General features: G+C 45.2%; 1 protein-coding gene across 2 annotated transcripts; it reads right to left on the minus strand.

Annotated features, from left to right (window-relative positions):
* Positions 1 to 2,650: 2,650 nt before the first annotated feature.
* Positions 2,651 to 14,689, minus strand: med23 (mediator complex subunit 23). 2 transcript variants are annotated; one of them, XM_058056301.1, is made up of 31 exons: positions 14,292 to 14,689; positions 13,819 to 13,850; positions 13,642 to 13,729; positions 13,442 to 13,566; positions 13,236 to 13,347; positions 12,995 to 13,093; positions 12,832 to 12,933; positions 12,693 to 12,762; positions 12,377 to 12,489; positions 12,216 to 12,311; positions 11,049 to 11,066; positions 8,929 to 9,135; positions 8,509 to 8,652; positions 8,302 to 8,441; positions 7,977 to 8,222; positions 7,769 to 7,911; positions 6,997 to 7,171; positions 6,759 to 6,922; positions 6,551 to 6,675; positions 6,259 to 6,464; positions 5,930 to 6,110; positions 5,679 to 5,849; positions 5,388 to 5,604; positions 5,204 to 5,313; positions 4,450 to 4,576; positions 4,202 to 4,367; positions 4,068 to 4,140; positions 3,774 to 3,988; positions 3,573 to 3,693; positions 3,382 to 3,513; positions 2,651 to 3,208 (listed from the first exon to the last, which is right to left on the minus strand). In XM_058056301.1, the coding sequence occupies exons 1-31, from the start codon at positions 14,340 to 14,342 to the stop codon at positions 2,921 to 2,923; spliced, it is 4,257 nt and encodes a 1,418-aa protein (XP_057912284.1). In that variant the 5' UTR covers positions 14,343 to 14,689; the 3' UTR covers positions 2,651 to 2,920. The 2 variants fall into 2 exon arrangements, with proteins under 2 accessions (XP_057912284.1, XP_057912285.1); XM_058056302.1 differs by lacking the exon at positions 11,049 to 11,066 and having other exon boundaries at positions 14,292 to 14,688.
* Between the last annotated feature and the right edge of the window lie 241 nt (positions 14,690 to 14,930).

Genomic DNA, 14,930 nt, shown 5'->3' on the forward strand with positions numbered 1-14,930 from the left:
ACAAGAATCTTTAGTTCCGCCATGGGAACAACCAAAACATACACAATAAATTAATTAACTTATTTGTCAGCTCATTATAATAATGTACGACCTTTTAACCTGTTTACAAGCTCCAATTAAATAAATAAATAATTAACTAAATTCATGAACTGATTTAATAATTATGCTTAGTGCATTTCTGTAACAGCACTTACAATACATTTATGAGACACAAAAAAACAACATACTAACCCATTGTGATTTTTCAAATTTTTTTTAAAAATCATCGCCCTCAAACACTGGCATTTTAAGCCATTTTTGGATGCTTCTCAGGCCCCTGTTGAGCGTGGGTGAGGTTTCCCCTGTGTTTTTTTTTAACAGAAAAGAGCATTAGAAGCAAGTTGAAAAAAACAGAAAAAAACGACATACTAACCCCTTATGAGTTTTGTAAACAATAATCGCCTTCGAACACTGGCATTTTATGCCGTTTTTGGGTGCTTCTGGCGCCCGTGTTGACCGTGTTTGAGGTTTCCTGTGTTTTTGACCAGAAAAGAGCATTAGAAGCAAGTTGAAAAAAACAGAAAAAACGACATACTAACCCCTTATGATTTTTGTCAAAAATAATCGCCTTCAAACACTGGCATTTTATGCTGTTTTTGGGTGCTTCTGGGGCCCCTGTTGAGTGTGTATGTGAGGTTTCCCGTGTTTTTGACCAGAAAAGAGCGTTAGAAGCAAGTTGAAAAAACAGAAAAAAACGACATACTAACCCCTTATGATTTTTGTAAAAAATAATCCCCCTTCAAAACACTGGCATTTTATGCTGTTTTTGGGTGCTTCTGGGGCCCGTGTTGACCGTGTGTGAGGTTTCCACTGTGTTTTTGACCAGAAAAGAGCATTAGAAGCAAGTTGAAAAAAAACATAAAAAACGACATACTAACCCCTTATGATTTTTGTCAAAAATAATCGCCCTCAAACTCTGGCATTTTATGCCGTTTTTGGGTGCTTCTGGGGCCCCTGTTGAGTGTGTATGCGAGGTTTCCTGTGTTTTTGACCAGAAAAGAGCATTTGAAGCAAGTTAAAAAAAACAGAAAAAAACGACATACTAACCCCTTATGATTTTTGTCAAAAATAATCGCCTTTGAACACTGGCATTTTATGCTGTTTTTGGGTGCTTTTGGGGCCCGTGTTGACCGTGTGTGAGGTTTCCACTGTGTTTTTGACCAGAAAAGAGCATTAGAAGCAAGTTGAAAAAAATGAAAAAACGACATACTAACCCCTTATGATTTTTGTCAAAAATAATCGCCCTCAAACACTGGCATTTTATGCCGTTTTTGGGTGCTTCTGGCGCCCGTGTTGAGTGTGTATGTGAGGTTTCCTGTGTTTTTGACCAGAAAAGAGCATTAGAAGCAAGTTGAAAAAAACGAAAAAACGACATACTAACCCCTTATGATTTTTGTCAAAAATAATCGCCCTCAAACTCTGGCATTTTATGCTGTTTTTGGGTGCTTCTGGCGCCCGTGTTGACCGTGTGTGAGGTTTCCAATGTGTTTTTGACCAGAAAAGAGCATTAGAAGCAAGTTGAAAAAAAACTGAAAAAAATGACATACTAACCCCTTATGATTTTTGTCAAAAATAATCGCCCTCAAACACTAGCATTTTAGGCCATTTTTGGGTGCTTCTGGGGTCCCTGTTGAGTGTGTATGTGAGGTTTCCTGTGTTTTTGACCAAAAAGAGCATTAGAAGCAAGTTGAAAAAAAACATAAAAAACGACATACTAACCCCTTATGATTTTGTCAAAAATAATCGCCTTCGAACACTGGCATTTTATGCTGTTTTTGGGTGCTTTTGGGGCCCATGTTGACCGTGTGTGAGGTCTCCACTGTGTTTTTGACCAGAAAAGAGCATTAGAAGCAAGTTGAAAAAAAACTGAAAAAAATGACATACTAACCCCTTATGATTTTTGTCAAAAATAATCGCCCTCAAACACTAGCATTTTAGGCCATTTTTGGGTGCTTCTGGGGTCCCTGTTGAGTGTGTATGTGAGGTTTCCTGTGTTTTTGACCAGAAAAGAGCATTCGAAGCAAGTTGAAAAAAACAAACAAAAAAAAAACCCAACCCAAATAACAGCTTTTTTTATTGAATGGCTATTGGTATACGGTAGGGACATTTTATCTGAAGCTGGCACCATAAAACGTTTACAGGCGTGTATCCTTACAAGACCAGTTAAACAAATGACTCGTCAAACAGGTGAAAATGTTCCTATGACTGGACTGTTTGTTTTATAATGTTGCCACACTAATGTTGGCACTGCTGTCATGTGCTTTCCCTGCCGTGGTACAGCTGGTGTTGTTGTCTTTTTAGCGACCTCTAACTGTGGAAAAAGGAAGTGCAAGCCTTCATGTTGACTGGGGTATCCTTAGCAGTCATTGGCAGCTTAAAGACGCTTATATTTCACTACTTATAGCCCAAAAGCCAACACTTTAATTACTTTTTATTTCACCCGCCCAGCAAAAAAAAAACACTGCTGGGATTTGGACTTGTCTTCTCATCGTTAATTAAAATGCCGTCATGGTCGCGGTGCTGGAACAAATCCCACAGCACCCCACTTCTTGAACCAATACTTTTATAAGATGCATTTTAGATTAATTAGTATATTTGAGTCCACGTGGGTATACACAGACCAACGTTTGTTAGCAGAAACGACTTTTATTGTAAAAAGAAGGCAATAAAAAATACCATGATCAACATTTCACGTAGGACTGCAATCTATTTGTGGCGGTGGCGAGTTGGGAAGGGGGCATGATGTAAATGAGCATAAGATGCATTTCCCAAAAGGGAGTAAAGTTTTCCAATAATGCCAGAAACAAGACTGAGCCTCGCTTTTGAAAGAACGTCCGTAGAGGGTTAGAAACACTGATGATGCTCAAGGAGTCCATTTTGCCTACATGGAGGCGTGCGCATGCTGCGAGGAGGAGGAGGAAGGCGAGGAAGTGGCCACGGCGATGGCGGTTGCCGAGGTCGCCATGGAGGATGATGAAGACGACGATGAAGGCTGAGGCGTGGAGGTGATGGCGGACGGGACGGTGGACACGGTGACGGCCGACGAAGATGACAACGAGGATGGGGCCGTCGCCGCTGACGATGCAGACGTGTCGATCTTGCTGCTGTGCGTGATGAAGCGAAGACGAAGCTTCATGGCCGGACGAAGAGTCATGATGATTTTCTCCACCTGCACAGGAAGACGGATGGACATTTTTTTATAGTCGATTTCTATTTATACTTTTTTCCATTATAGTTAACATAGTTGTTGCCGATGTCCATTCTAAGCTAAATGTAATATGCGTCCCTCCACGACTATTGAGAACGTATTGGCATTGATTATTGATTGGTGGAAGAAGTGACCTGCTCCTTGACGCTGTCTCCTGTGTACATGTACTTGATGTGGTACAGGAAGTCACAGATGGGGTCCATGTAGTCGAGATGTTGGCAGTGTTGGTCCACCACCTGCAGCATCTCATAGAAGGCCACGCCAATCTGGAAACAACATGAGCTTTACTCCGTCCAGCGACTCCAACGTTGCTTCACTGGTTTACCTCCAACATGCATCGTGTCCTCTCCTGCTGGAAGCGCTGCAAGAAGGGTCCGACCAGGTGGTACACGTACAGCAGCTGGAACTCCGTCTGGACCACCGGCTTCAGCGTCTCTGAAAGGAATCTACACAAACACAGACGGAACATGAAGAAGCGTCCAAAAGAAGAAGCGAGGCAAAAGGAGCGCGAGTGGTTCCGTCTGACTTGGGAATGAGTGACAGCTGCCCGATGGACGAGTGGTGCCAGATGGCGTGCGCCAGCGCCAACACGTAGCTGCAGCTGATCTCGCTGTAGCTCTGGTGGCACGCCGTGAAGTCCAGCAGGGAGAAGGGGTCGCGCGCCCATGCCGTCTCCGACGTCAGCGCCGGCGAGCCCATGACGGCCACGATGCGGTCGTGCAGGACGATCCAGTACGGCTCCTGCAGGGAAGAGACAAGCTGAAGCAGCGTGGAGCGAGGAGAGAGGAGACGTTCCTCTTATGTTCTTCTGTTTCCTCACCGGCAAGGCGGTGATGACGAGGCCGATGGCGTTCATCCAGGCTGTGATGCTCTCACGAGGAACAAGAGGTTGGCTGCCATGAAGAAATAAACCATGTAAGGAGTAAATAAGGTGTCGCCATCTTAGCTCCTCACCTCTTCAGGACCACGTTGAGGAGAGCGTTGCCCACGTCTTTGCCGGGCACGGCGAGCGCCATCAGCTCCACGCAGGTGACATGCAGGGCGTGTGCCGCCGGGTTGGGGAACTCGTTGAAGCGCCAGTCGCAGTTGGGGAAGGGGCCGGGCGACTTCCCAGCCATGGGTGATGGCGGCGTTAAGGAACAGCGGCTCAAACAAAAGAAGAAGAAGCTTTTTTTTTTCCCTCAAAGAATTGATCAGGATATTGTCCACCAGGCGTCCAATCAGCTTGCAGTAGTAGGTGTCGTCGGGGGTCCAAACATTATCGTCTCTTTGGTTCATGCCGAACTTCAGGTAGGTCTCGCTGAGGCACCATCCGGGGGTCCGGTTGTCCTGACCAAGACAACGTTAAAGCGGAAAGCCGTGAGGTGCACGGGAACGCACAAAACAAAACTTTGGTGCGGCAACACAAAGCTGCCCGGCGGATGCCTGTCTGTAAATCATGCGGCGGAAAAATACATCGGTGAACCCACGCGCGTATCGACCGATACCGATTCAAGTAAAGAACGCAAATATCGGACGATCCTTAATCAGTACAGTATTCCCTCCTATTCCCTCCTATTCCACAGCGGTTAACTGCTTCCGAGTTCATTTCTGCCAAGTAGGATTCCTTATTTCTAAAGGGAATATTTTCATAGTTAACGCATACAACCGTCTATATACGTTTAACATTGTTAGAGCCCTCTTGACATGAAATAACACCCCTATAGTAGGCTTTATGCTCCTATTACCCAAATTAGGAGAGAAAATGTCATATAAAACATAAATAAGTCATGCTTGTGTGCATTGTTGTAAATGGGTAAAAAAATAATAATAAAAAAATTGGCTTTATTGTGCATATTTTTTGGGTAATAATAGGCCATATTTAACAGCATGATATATTTCTGAATATATTTAGGTAAAAGCGTGATAGAGTGAGGCTGTGAGGGATTACCGCGTCAAGCAGGAGGTGCATCCTACCTTGAGCGACATCATGATGGCGTGCACCAGCTTCCTCTTCAGGCTGGTTCTGTCCCTCAGGTGTCGCTCGTAGTAGTGGAGGGTGTTGTACAGGTACGTCACAGGACGGTCTGTGGTAAAAGTACACGCTGAAACGTGAGAATGGGACACTTTTATCCGAACTTCAAACATGATCCTGACTCACCGTGAAACTTGTAGAGGCCGCCCAGGTGGTCCAGCAGGGTTTCCAGCGATTTGGAGACGGGGATGAGCTCCAGGAAGCGGTGGATGACGATGTCAAAGACGGGCAGGAAGCGCAGGCACACGTTGCCAAAGTAGATGGGCATGTACTGATGCTGCACCTGCATGGGGGGGTTGAGCTGCTCCGCCACGCCCTCAAAGTACAGTTTCTCTGGGTATTTCTACACCAGGAGGAGCAGAAAGACAGTTAGCATCCGTACCAGGAGCGGCGCTGCGCGGTGCCATGACGGAATACCATGTGGTAGCTCATGTGCTTGTTGTGCCAGTCGCTCTGCAGCCAGTGTTCGGGCGAGTTCTCCTTCACAAAATCGTTGACTCTGTTGCGGAAGTCGTCCGACTTGAGCAGCAGCAGCTGGATGATGAAGTAGCACACCTGCGCCTCGTTGCGCTCGTGGCTACGCATCGCCTGGACCACACGGCGGGGGGCGATGAGTCACGACAAGAACGAAAGGGCGTCTCGGCCGCGTGCGCAGCGGCATGACTCACCAGACACAGGATGACTCTGTCCAAGGTGACGATGTTGTATTTCCACACCATGTCGTTGAGGATCTCGATGCACTTGTTGAGCTGGGGACCGCCGGGCGACGTGGAGAACTCGTAGACCAGGAAGTCTGCGAACGTGCGCATGTGGGCCACGAGGGCACGGGCCCCAATTCGCTCCAAGACCCTGAGGGAGGGAAGAGTAACACCGTGGTTGCATTTCATATATTTGTAGATATATTAGGATCCAGAGGACCTTCTGATGAAACATCATTCTAATGATTGTCGCCATTGGCATCTGTGAAGGCTTGTGAAGGATCAACTTTGCTACTGACTTGAAGCCAATCTGGTTAATGTGGTCCGTCTCCAGCAGCATCTTCCACAGCAGACACAGGAAGAACGGCGGCGAGCCCTGCATGGAGAAGTGCGTGATGATGTCCTCCTCGTTGGTCATGGACTTCCACTTCCTGTACTCCTCTTCCACGTTCTTCTTCAGGTTGAAGCGCGGCTCCTGGGGGACGTTGTTCTGTTTGAAGAAGGCCTGAAAGGGGAAACGATCAACGAGCAATCAAGGCAGGAGGACTGGTGGCGTAGTAGGAGGTGAGTGAATAGGAAGCGAATGAGCACCTGAAGTGGCGCGGGGAAGCAGGAGAGTGTGTGAGCAGCCCAGTTATGAGGGGTGAAGTTCATGATGGTCTGCAGGATGTCTTTACACCAGGTGCCATGGATGGAGTCGGAGCCTGTGAAGAAATCTAACACCCGGGCACATAAAGCCTGCCTTATTGAGCTGCAGGATGCTTGGTAAGACAAGAGCGGAGGTCCAAGCTTGCCATACCGGTCACGTGCGTGGCTCTGGCCAGGGTGAGGATGAGCGCTCGATTCAGCTCTTCCGACTCGACTGACAGCACCGTCTTTGGGTCGCTGAGAAAGCGGGTGAACTGCGGCTGCACCTCCGAGCTGCCCAGCGCTGTGATCAAGCGCAAAGCGGTGCTCTCCACGCTGAGCAAAGACAGACGGTCACAGAAAAGGAAACACTCAAAGCAGCCTCGTCACCTCTCACGCGCCGTGCTCACCATAGATGCAGCTGGTTCTGGTTGGTCTGTGGCACGGCGGCCAGACTGTGGAGATGACTCAGCAACTGGACGCGGTAGTGCGGCTGAATGTGGTGCATCCTGTAGCTGAACATCTCCAGCAAGGTGTGGAGGATTCCCCACGCGTAAGACTTGAAGACGTTGGGCAACAGCTGGCCTGAACAGATGGAGTAGTGATCACATGGGCAATACTCTGGAAATGCTCCATTTACAGCCAGCTAAAGCACGCAAAGGATGGGGCGTTTATGAACAGTAATAAAGTGGAAAGGAAACCATAGCTCTATGTCATTTATCAACAGTATACTATTACAGAGCCAATGTTGTAATAGCGGCAAGGAGCAAACTGCCCAGTCAGCATTAATAGTGGTGATGAGTTGATTGTAAACATTGAGGCGGCAAGTGGAACACGCACGAGTTTCAGCAGCTGTGTACAAATATTTTAAAGCGCCTGTAGAGATAGATAAAGCTCCTAATGACATATCAAGCTGATTTTGACAACAAAAGAGAGAGAGACTGACAAGGTGTGTGATGAAGGAAACGATTTTGACGCTGATGAAGACAACTTTATTGGTTTTAGTTCCCAGGAGGAGGAAGACTTTTCTGGTAGGCTCCTGCTTTACCTAGCCTTCTTTTTGTCTTTTAAATGTACTGGCTGTGGCTGATATACATTGGTGAACTCTATCTAGTATTATATTACGGTATTACAGTATTACGGTATTATTATTACGATATTACAGTAAATTTGGGGACTCACCGATGAAGCCTTTGATGCCCAAGGACTCGATCTCCATGTAGACCAGCAGCCTGCTGTACGTCTCCAACAGGGCGGGGGCCAGAGCGACGCTGGACTTGGCGTGGGCCAACTTGATGACCCTCGTGGCGATGCTGTGGATCAGACTGGACGGACGAGCGGAGCGTATCGGTGTTATGTTTTCCCGAGAAGGATTGCTGTGGTTCGCTACCTCATCTTTGCGTGCACGGTGAGTGAGTCCAGCAGGTTCATGGGCAGCGGCGTGAAGGAGCCCAACGCCGTGCAGTTGGTACCCGGCAGGTTGATGCGCATGGATTGTGTTCCGTAGATGGTCTCCACCAGAACGCCCATCGGCAGGGAGAAGCAGTCCGGGTTGGTGCTGTAAGCGTTGCACAGAAGAGCGATCTTATAGTCGGTCATGCCCAGCGTTTTGTTCCGCAACGACTGCTGGAGGAATCTGTAAACAACAGATGGAAGAGAAGATGTGGGAAAGCTCTGAAGGTATCCACTGGAACGTAAAAGTACATCCTTCCTACTCGTGGTGCAGCTTCAGGGAATGCGGAATGGGAATCTGTAGATTGGAGCTTTGAGCTTTGCGGTTCAGATGGATCCAGATGCAGGTCATGGCGAAGGCGTGAGTGGACTGTGGCTTGTTGATGTCCGGAACGGGAATGCACTGTGGAACAGAGAGGAATTAGGTGTCACAGCCAGAAAACTAAACGAAAAAGGTAGCACACACTTGCCTCTTTTTCAGGGTACAGCAGGTCAAAGAGCTTAATGACTGGCAGGAAGTCTGCTAAGGCGTTCTTCAGGATGCTTCCCGATATGAACTGCAGCAGAACCCACATCAAGTGGTCTCTTCCTTTTATAAGACCTCTACCTGCAAGCTGGAGTAAAGCAGCAGAGATGCTATATGAAGCATCTTCAATATGTCAATAATGGTGCAGCATGCATGAGAAATTTGAAGGCTCTCCTTGACAGATTTGTTACAACGCAACAGCAACAGAACCGATGTTGTAATAGTGGTAAGAAGCTCAGTCAGAGAATATACAGTAGAATTTAGAGAACTCAGCAAAATATTATTTTTCACGTAATACTGAAATATTTATTTCTTGTTTTTGGTCATTTATGAAGTATAACTTGCAGAAAAAGCGTCCCCTCACCTTTTGGTGCAAAGAAAGCACCATGTGTGGGAAGCTGGCAAACTGAAACAGGACAAAGAAGATGAGCTGCGAGGACAGGTGCTCCCACAGAAGCTGGCTGGTCCCGCCCACGTCGGCATCAAAGTTTTCTTCCGTCTCCGAGCGCTCCATGGCGTACATCACCAGGTCCACCAACTGCTCCTCCAGCACGGGACAGCGCTGCTTTTGCTAGCAGGAGAGAGAGAGCGAGAGACAGAGATAAATATGGAAGAGAGAACGCTCAATCATTATTTGATTTGAGTTTGCTGGAGCTCCTTAAAGTGCGTGCAGATTGGATGGATTCATGTACTGATCTCTCTATGCTGCCATATACTATTGTAATGTTTTTTTTTTCACAGGCAAAGCATAAATTCAGAAAATAAAAGGCAAACAATGACAAAATGTCCTCCAAATAGAGCTCTATGGGCCTCATTCACCAAAAAAAAATTGCTTTGAGTAACGGGCGCAACAGTAGCTCATGTTAGGGACGACCGTGTCTGTCCTGCAATAAAAGCCTGACCAAGTCTGGTGCTTGTGTGTCTCACCCAGCATTACAGTAACATTACCGACACTGCACCGGCTTTCAATAACAACCATTGAGTTTAGCAAATGAGGCCCAATGTCTGCTACGTGAAACAGCAGTACAACATGCAATGCATTTGTTCTCTTTGCAATCTTCAGGTCATGCCAACAACAACAACAACAGAAATAATACACATATGGAATACTTGTACATTTGACAAACGCCACAAGAGCCAGTAATGGAGGAAAATGAATCAAAAGGACGACAGGACAAAGGAGGGAATAAGGGCGCAGGTGAAAGTAGAAAAGTGATAATGGGTATGTCTGCCTCCCTAAAAATGCACACCAGAATCCCAACCATCAACTAAACTTTGTGCTTTGGCAAAGACACGGCAGAAGCAAGGAGGACGTTTCGCGCCGCTCTTTCCCCGGAACGAGGCGTGAGCACCAGATGATAAAGCAGAAGGAACGGGCGGTGCGACACAGTCGAGGCATGCAGGCCGCGGTTTTTGTGAAGAAGAGAAGTTGTGAGGCTTGGTTTTGGACAGCCTTGAACGCAACTATTCTTCTACACACGCAGAGAATAAGGCGCACGCAAAAGAGAGCAACAGAAGGAAAAAGCCATGTCGTCTTAGAAGAGAAGCAGATCCGAGTGGACTTTTATCTACAAACTAATTGGTGAAAATGGAAGGAAATATGGCATCTTCTATTCTGGGAAGAAGTGGTGTTTCCACATCCAACTAGCCAAGATTGACAAGCAACCCAGTGGGAACTCCCAGTTATAACAGAAAAAGTCAAAGATATGAGATAAAAAGTCAGAATTATGAGATTGGAAAGTCGAAATTCACTGGCATCTTCATCACATGGCACTTAATTTATACTTCTTATTCTTTCCTATTGCATAATTATGGTATTTTTATCTAGTAATTTTGACTTGGGATCAATAATGATGACTATCTCATAATTAGTTATTTCATAATCATCTGATAATTGCGACTTTTTTCTCAATTTTGACTTTTCATCTCAAAATTCCAACTTTTTATCTCATAATTTCAATTTTTAAAAGCTACTTATCTTCCTTACTTATCTTTTGTCTCGATTTTCACTTTTCCTCTCTTATAATTTCAACTTTTTATCTTATGACTTTCTTATTTCAGAATTTTCATCTCATAATTTCAACTTTTTATCTCTCATTTATTTTTCTTTGTCTCATAATTATAACTTTTCATCTCATAATTTGGGGTTTTAATTGAATTTTTGACATTCATTCATTTTATTTCATAATTAGAAATCTTTTTTTATCTCATAATTATGACTCGGTACTGAGATATTATGGAAATGAGCTTCCATACCGAGGTGCTCGACTGAAGGAAGGAAAAAGAAGCTGTGTCTAAATACTTTAGTCCACATCTGCTCCATTCACCCCAAGCTCCGTGGCCTTTTCTCTGGGCTCCACGCTTTTGCTTTGCTGTGGCACATTTATTTGCAGACTTATTTGTTTCCCTTTCCAGGTTGGTCGTGTGACCATGAGGAGGAGGAGGAGGAGAAGGAGGAGGAGAGAAGGAGGAGCAACGACATACCTGAGCAATGTTCAGAGTCTTAAAAGAGAAGCGTGTGTCGCACAAGAGACGAGAAACAAAGAGGGACGAACAAACAAAAGAGGGAGAAAAGAGGGAGAGAGAGAAAAAGTGGTGACTCACGAGCGAGGTCGTTTGCCGCCAAAAAAGAAAAAAAAAACCCAAACATGCAAACGGGAGTTCATTGTTGATGTGTAGAGACCAGAGCGTTCCTCTTTGCTGACTGCCCCCGCGTCAGTCACCTTGCAGTTTTGACCAGTAGAAAAGCATTATGGGTAAAAATACTTTGTTTTGTACGTATGCAGTATCGTTAGCAGAGGAGGGCTTGGGGGAGGGGCACTGCAGGAATAAAGAGGTAAAGATGGAGGAAAGTAAGGATCAGTGGTTCCTACACAAAGGCTCAATCTGGATGTGACGACCCCAGCAGGGTAAATCACGGCAATCATCATCACCGATATGCCCAATGAGTTCAACTACTTCCTCAAATAGTGGCCTTCGTCTTCATATATGTTGGTTATGTCAACAACGTTGCTCATCTACTAGGTGACTCTATAACGTCGTAAATATTACATGCGATGTTACCTTTCTGTAGTGGCCTGAGGCATTGTGAGAGAGTGTGTGGTGAAGCTAGTCGCCAGCCGGTGTGTGTGACGAGGTGTTACGTAAGGTGTAACTACGAGTAACGTAGTTCTTGGGTTGTTGACAATAATAATAATAATAATAATAATGTTGCTGCAGCTTCCCGGATATTTTTCCACAAGGCTTTATAGGTGCGTCCAATTCCATGTATTCTTAGCTGCAATGACATGTGCTCAAGGATTTTCGATGATGGGCAAAATTGCAAGAAAAAACACACTTTTCCTTTAACCTAATCTATGCCTGATAGTCTCAGTAGTCGTGTGCACCAAATCCTGCGGTCACTATTTGAGGAAATATTGTACGCAGCTTTCTTTGTCGTGTATTTTGATGCCAGCTAGAAAGGCGACCTCGGGGAAACACTGATGCTGCAAAAAAAGGAAGATGCAGAAAGCAGGAACTCAACTATAAACAAAGATATGTTATCGTGTTTGGTTAGTTGAGGAGAAGGGGTATTTCCGGGTCAGGGGTCTAGCAAGGCCCCGTGTCTGATGACAGGAAGAAGCGTGAAGGTGGTGGTGGTGGCAAATGTACCTGTTTGCTGAGTCCTAACATGTTGCACACCATCTCTCTTGAGCAGGGCTGCTCCAGCACGTAGCGCAGCAAGCCCGTCTGCGGTTCAAACAGGTCCTGTGCAAGCACATGAAACATACTTTAATGCTCCTGTTTAGTGCACGAGTGTCCATGAGTCTCACCTTGTCGAAGGGCAGCATGCCTTTCAGCGGGAAGCGCAGGGTCGTGGGGTCCAGCTTCCAGGAGTTGCAGATGGCGCCGCTGTTGTTGACTACCGGCAACAGGCTGCACCGACCTACGGGCAAACAGTATGTTTATTACTGTACTCTTAATCTGAAAATACAACTGACGGCAAACAATTAAATAGTTACAGTTATGTGCACTGACAACAACATTGCAAAGAAATGAATGCTGCCTCAGACGTCTGTAAAATTACGTTGGACTAATGAAGAGCTACAGTGTTGATGTAAAAAATGGTAGGAGTGCTCATTTTCTTACCACAGATGGAGTTGATTCTTGCTGTGGGTCGGAAACTGTCAACAAAGTCTGATATCAAGCTCCCGAGAAGCTAAAAACACAAGAAGCTAAGTTAAGACCTCAGTACAAACTTTATATAAAAAAACACAAAGACACTCACCCAGTGTGACAGTTGACCTTCTGGGTAGAGTTTTCGGATCTCTGTGACAGCAAAGTAGGCGGGCAGCAGACAAGCGTTCCTGTCTAGGATATACTCCACTACCTGTCAATCAATTTTCATTAATTCACATGAGCATGCATTTAATCATATTGAGGGTGCACACCTCTCGGGCTGTCAGCAGCTGTCGCACTATGGCCGAGCTGACGGTGATGGGGATGCTCTGGATTTTGTCCAGCACGGCTTTCAGTAGGTCTCGAACACCCTAAAATACGAATACAGAGGAACGGGCTGCACACACCATCGGCGCTCAAAGGAATTTAATCAGCATGTGCTGATCACATGCTTTTTCTAAAGTTTTTTTCTTCTTTTTTTTAAAGGATGTGTGTGTGCAAGTGATGAGAGACCTTGTAGTCCACTCCTCCGATGATCTTGCGGATGAGCTTGAAGGTCAAGGCCCACAGCTGCGTCCTCTCCCACTCCAAGTTGTCGGAGCTGATCAGTGCAGCGCAAACCATCCTGAAATGTCAACATACTGTTAGATGAATACCACTCTGGCAGTATTATCTTTGATGGGGAAGAATCTTTGATAGAGAGAAAGTATTTTGTGTACCTGGGTGGTAAGAGACTGGTCTCTACAGCCATTGCCAGACAATCGTAGAGGAAGGAGATTCTTTTGGGGCTATGCTGGCTGTGTATAAAGCGCACAATCCACTGCACGCACTGTTCGTGAGACTCCTGCAGGGAGACGGCAAGTCCTTCTGGTCATATGCGATCATATGTACTTGATCTTTATGAGTGTGTATGACAAACCTGAGGTAAAGTTCCCCAGTATTGCTGGAAGGCTCCGAGACAACTGATCAGTTTTGTTCTCTCATCCTCTGGAGAGTCCATACACATCCTGATATCACAACAAACACATTACAAACTCTGTCCCGATGCGTTTAACATTTCAAATAACACTTTTGTGACTTATGTGGGTGACATTACCCAGCAAACGCCTCTTCAACCATCTCAGTTTTCTGAGGAAACAAGAGGAAAAAACAATATAAAAACCCACACACATCAGCTTAAAAGGTACTGTGGTAATTTGACAATAGGCATACGATGTTGCAGTAGTGTGAAAAAACATTAGCGGTGGCTACTATTTGTCATTTAGCTAATCTAAATATTAAGTAACAGTTCCCAGTATGAGGCAGAAATTACATTCACAATAACAAAACTATGGTAAAAATGAATGAATATCACTCGGCTACCATTGGGTCGTTTCCAGTATTTAGGTCTATCCGTGATGTATTGAAGTACAGTAGTACTTTTTGGAGTGTTAGTTTATAAGATATGTGATGAAACTATTAACAAATGATGTTACTACTAGCATTACCGAAACGTACAATGATGGCTCCCCAATGTTGGAGATCGCCGGTGCTAATGATGTAAAGATGGTAAATGTGTACAAATATTACCACAACATCTTCAAAGATGCTCTGCAGCTGCGTTTCCATCGTAAGCGCCATGTTTGCAGAAATAAGGCGCTTGTTTTGGAGAGTACAGCCTTACATGAACCCTGAAGGTAGCTTATCACTTGCTTTTAGCCGAAATGCTATCACTAAAACTAAAGATGAGGCGGGTGCAACCTCAAAAAGAATCCGGTGAAGAACGACCAAGCAACGACATGTAGTTCCGACCCACTGTAAAATTGAGATCTTCTCGATTTAATTTTTGGACGATGTCACATTCATATTTTATTCTGAGAACATTTAAATTTCTCAGAGGCTGGTCACTGTATTAGGCTGAGTTTTTAGTTTCACGCGAATCTGCTGATTGAAGGATGACGTTTTGTATTGTTTTTGGGCTTCCTTTCTTCTGGCAATCTGCGAGAACATTTGTCCACCAGATGTCACTGTAGCGTATACTCGCTGGCATACAAAGGGAATGTACTGTACTTGCATGGCTACATCATCAATAAAGTTGTTATTTTTGCTAGTGCACCTTATTTTAAATACTGTACCTTACTTAAAATGGTACCAAATACAAAAGAAATGCGGTTTATGAATGTTGGGTAAAAAAAAACCCACAATTTGTGCGCAAACCCATAATTTGCG

Source organism: Doryrhamphus excisus, chromosome 19 (genome assembly GCF_030265055.1).
Source record: "Doryrhamphus excisus isolate RoL2022-K1 chromosome 19, RoL_Dexc_1.0, whole genome shotgun sequence".
Classification (NCBI taxonomy): Eukaryota; Metazoa; Chordata; class Actinopteri; order Syngnathiformes; family Syngnathidae; genus Doryrhamphus; species Doryrhamphus excisus.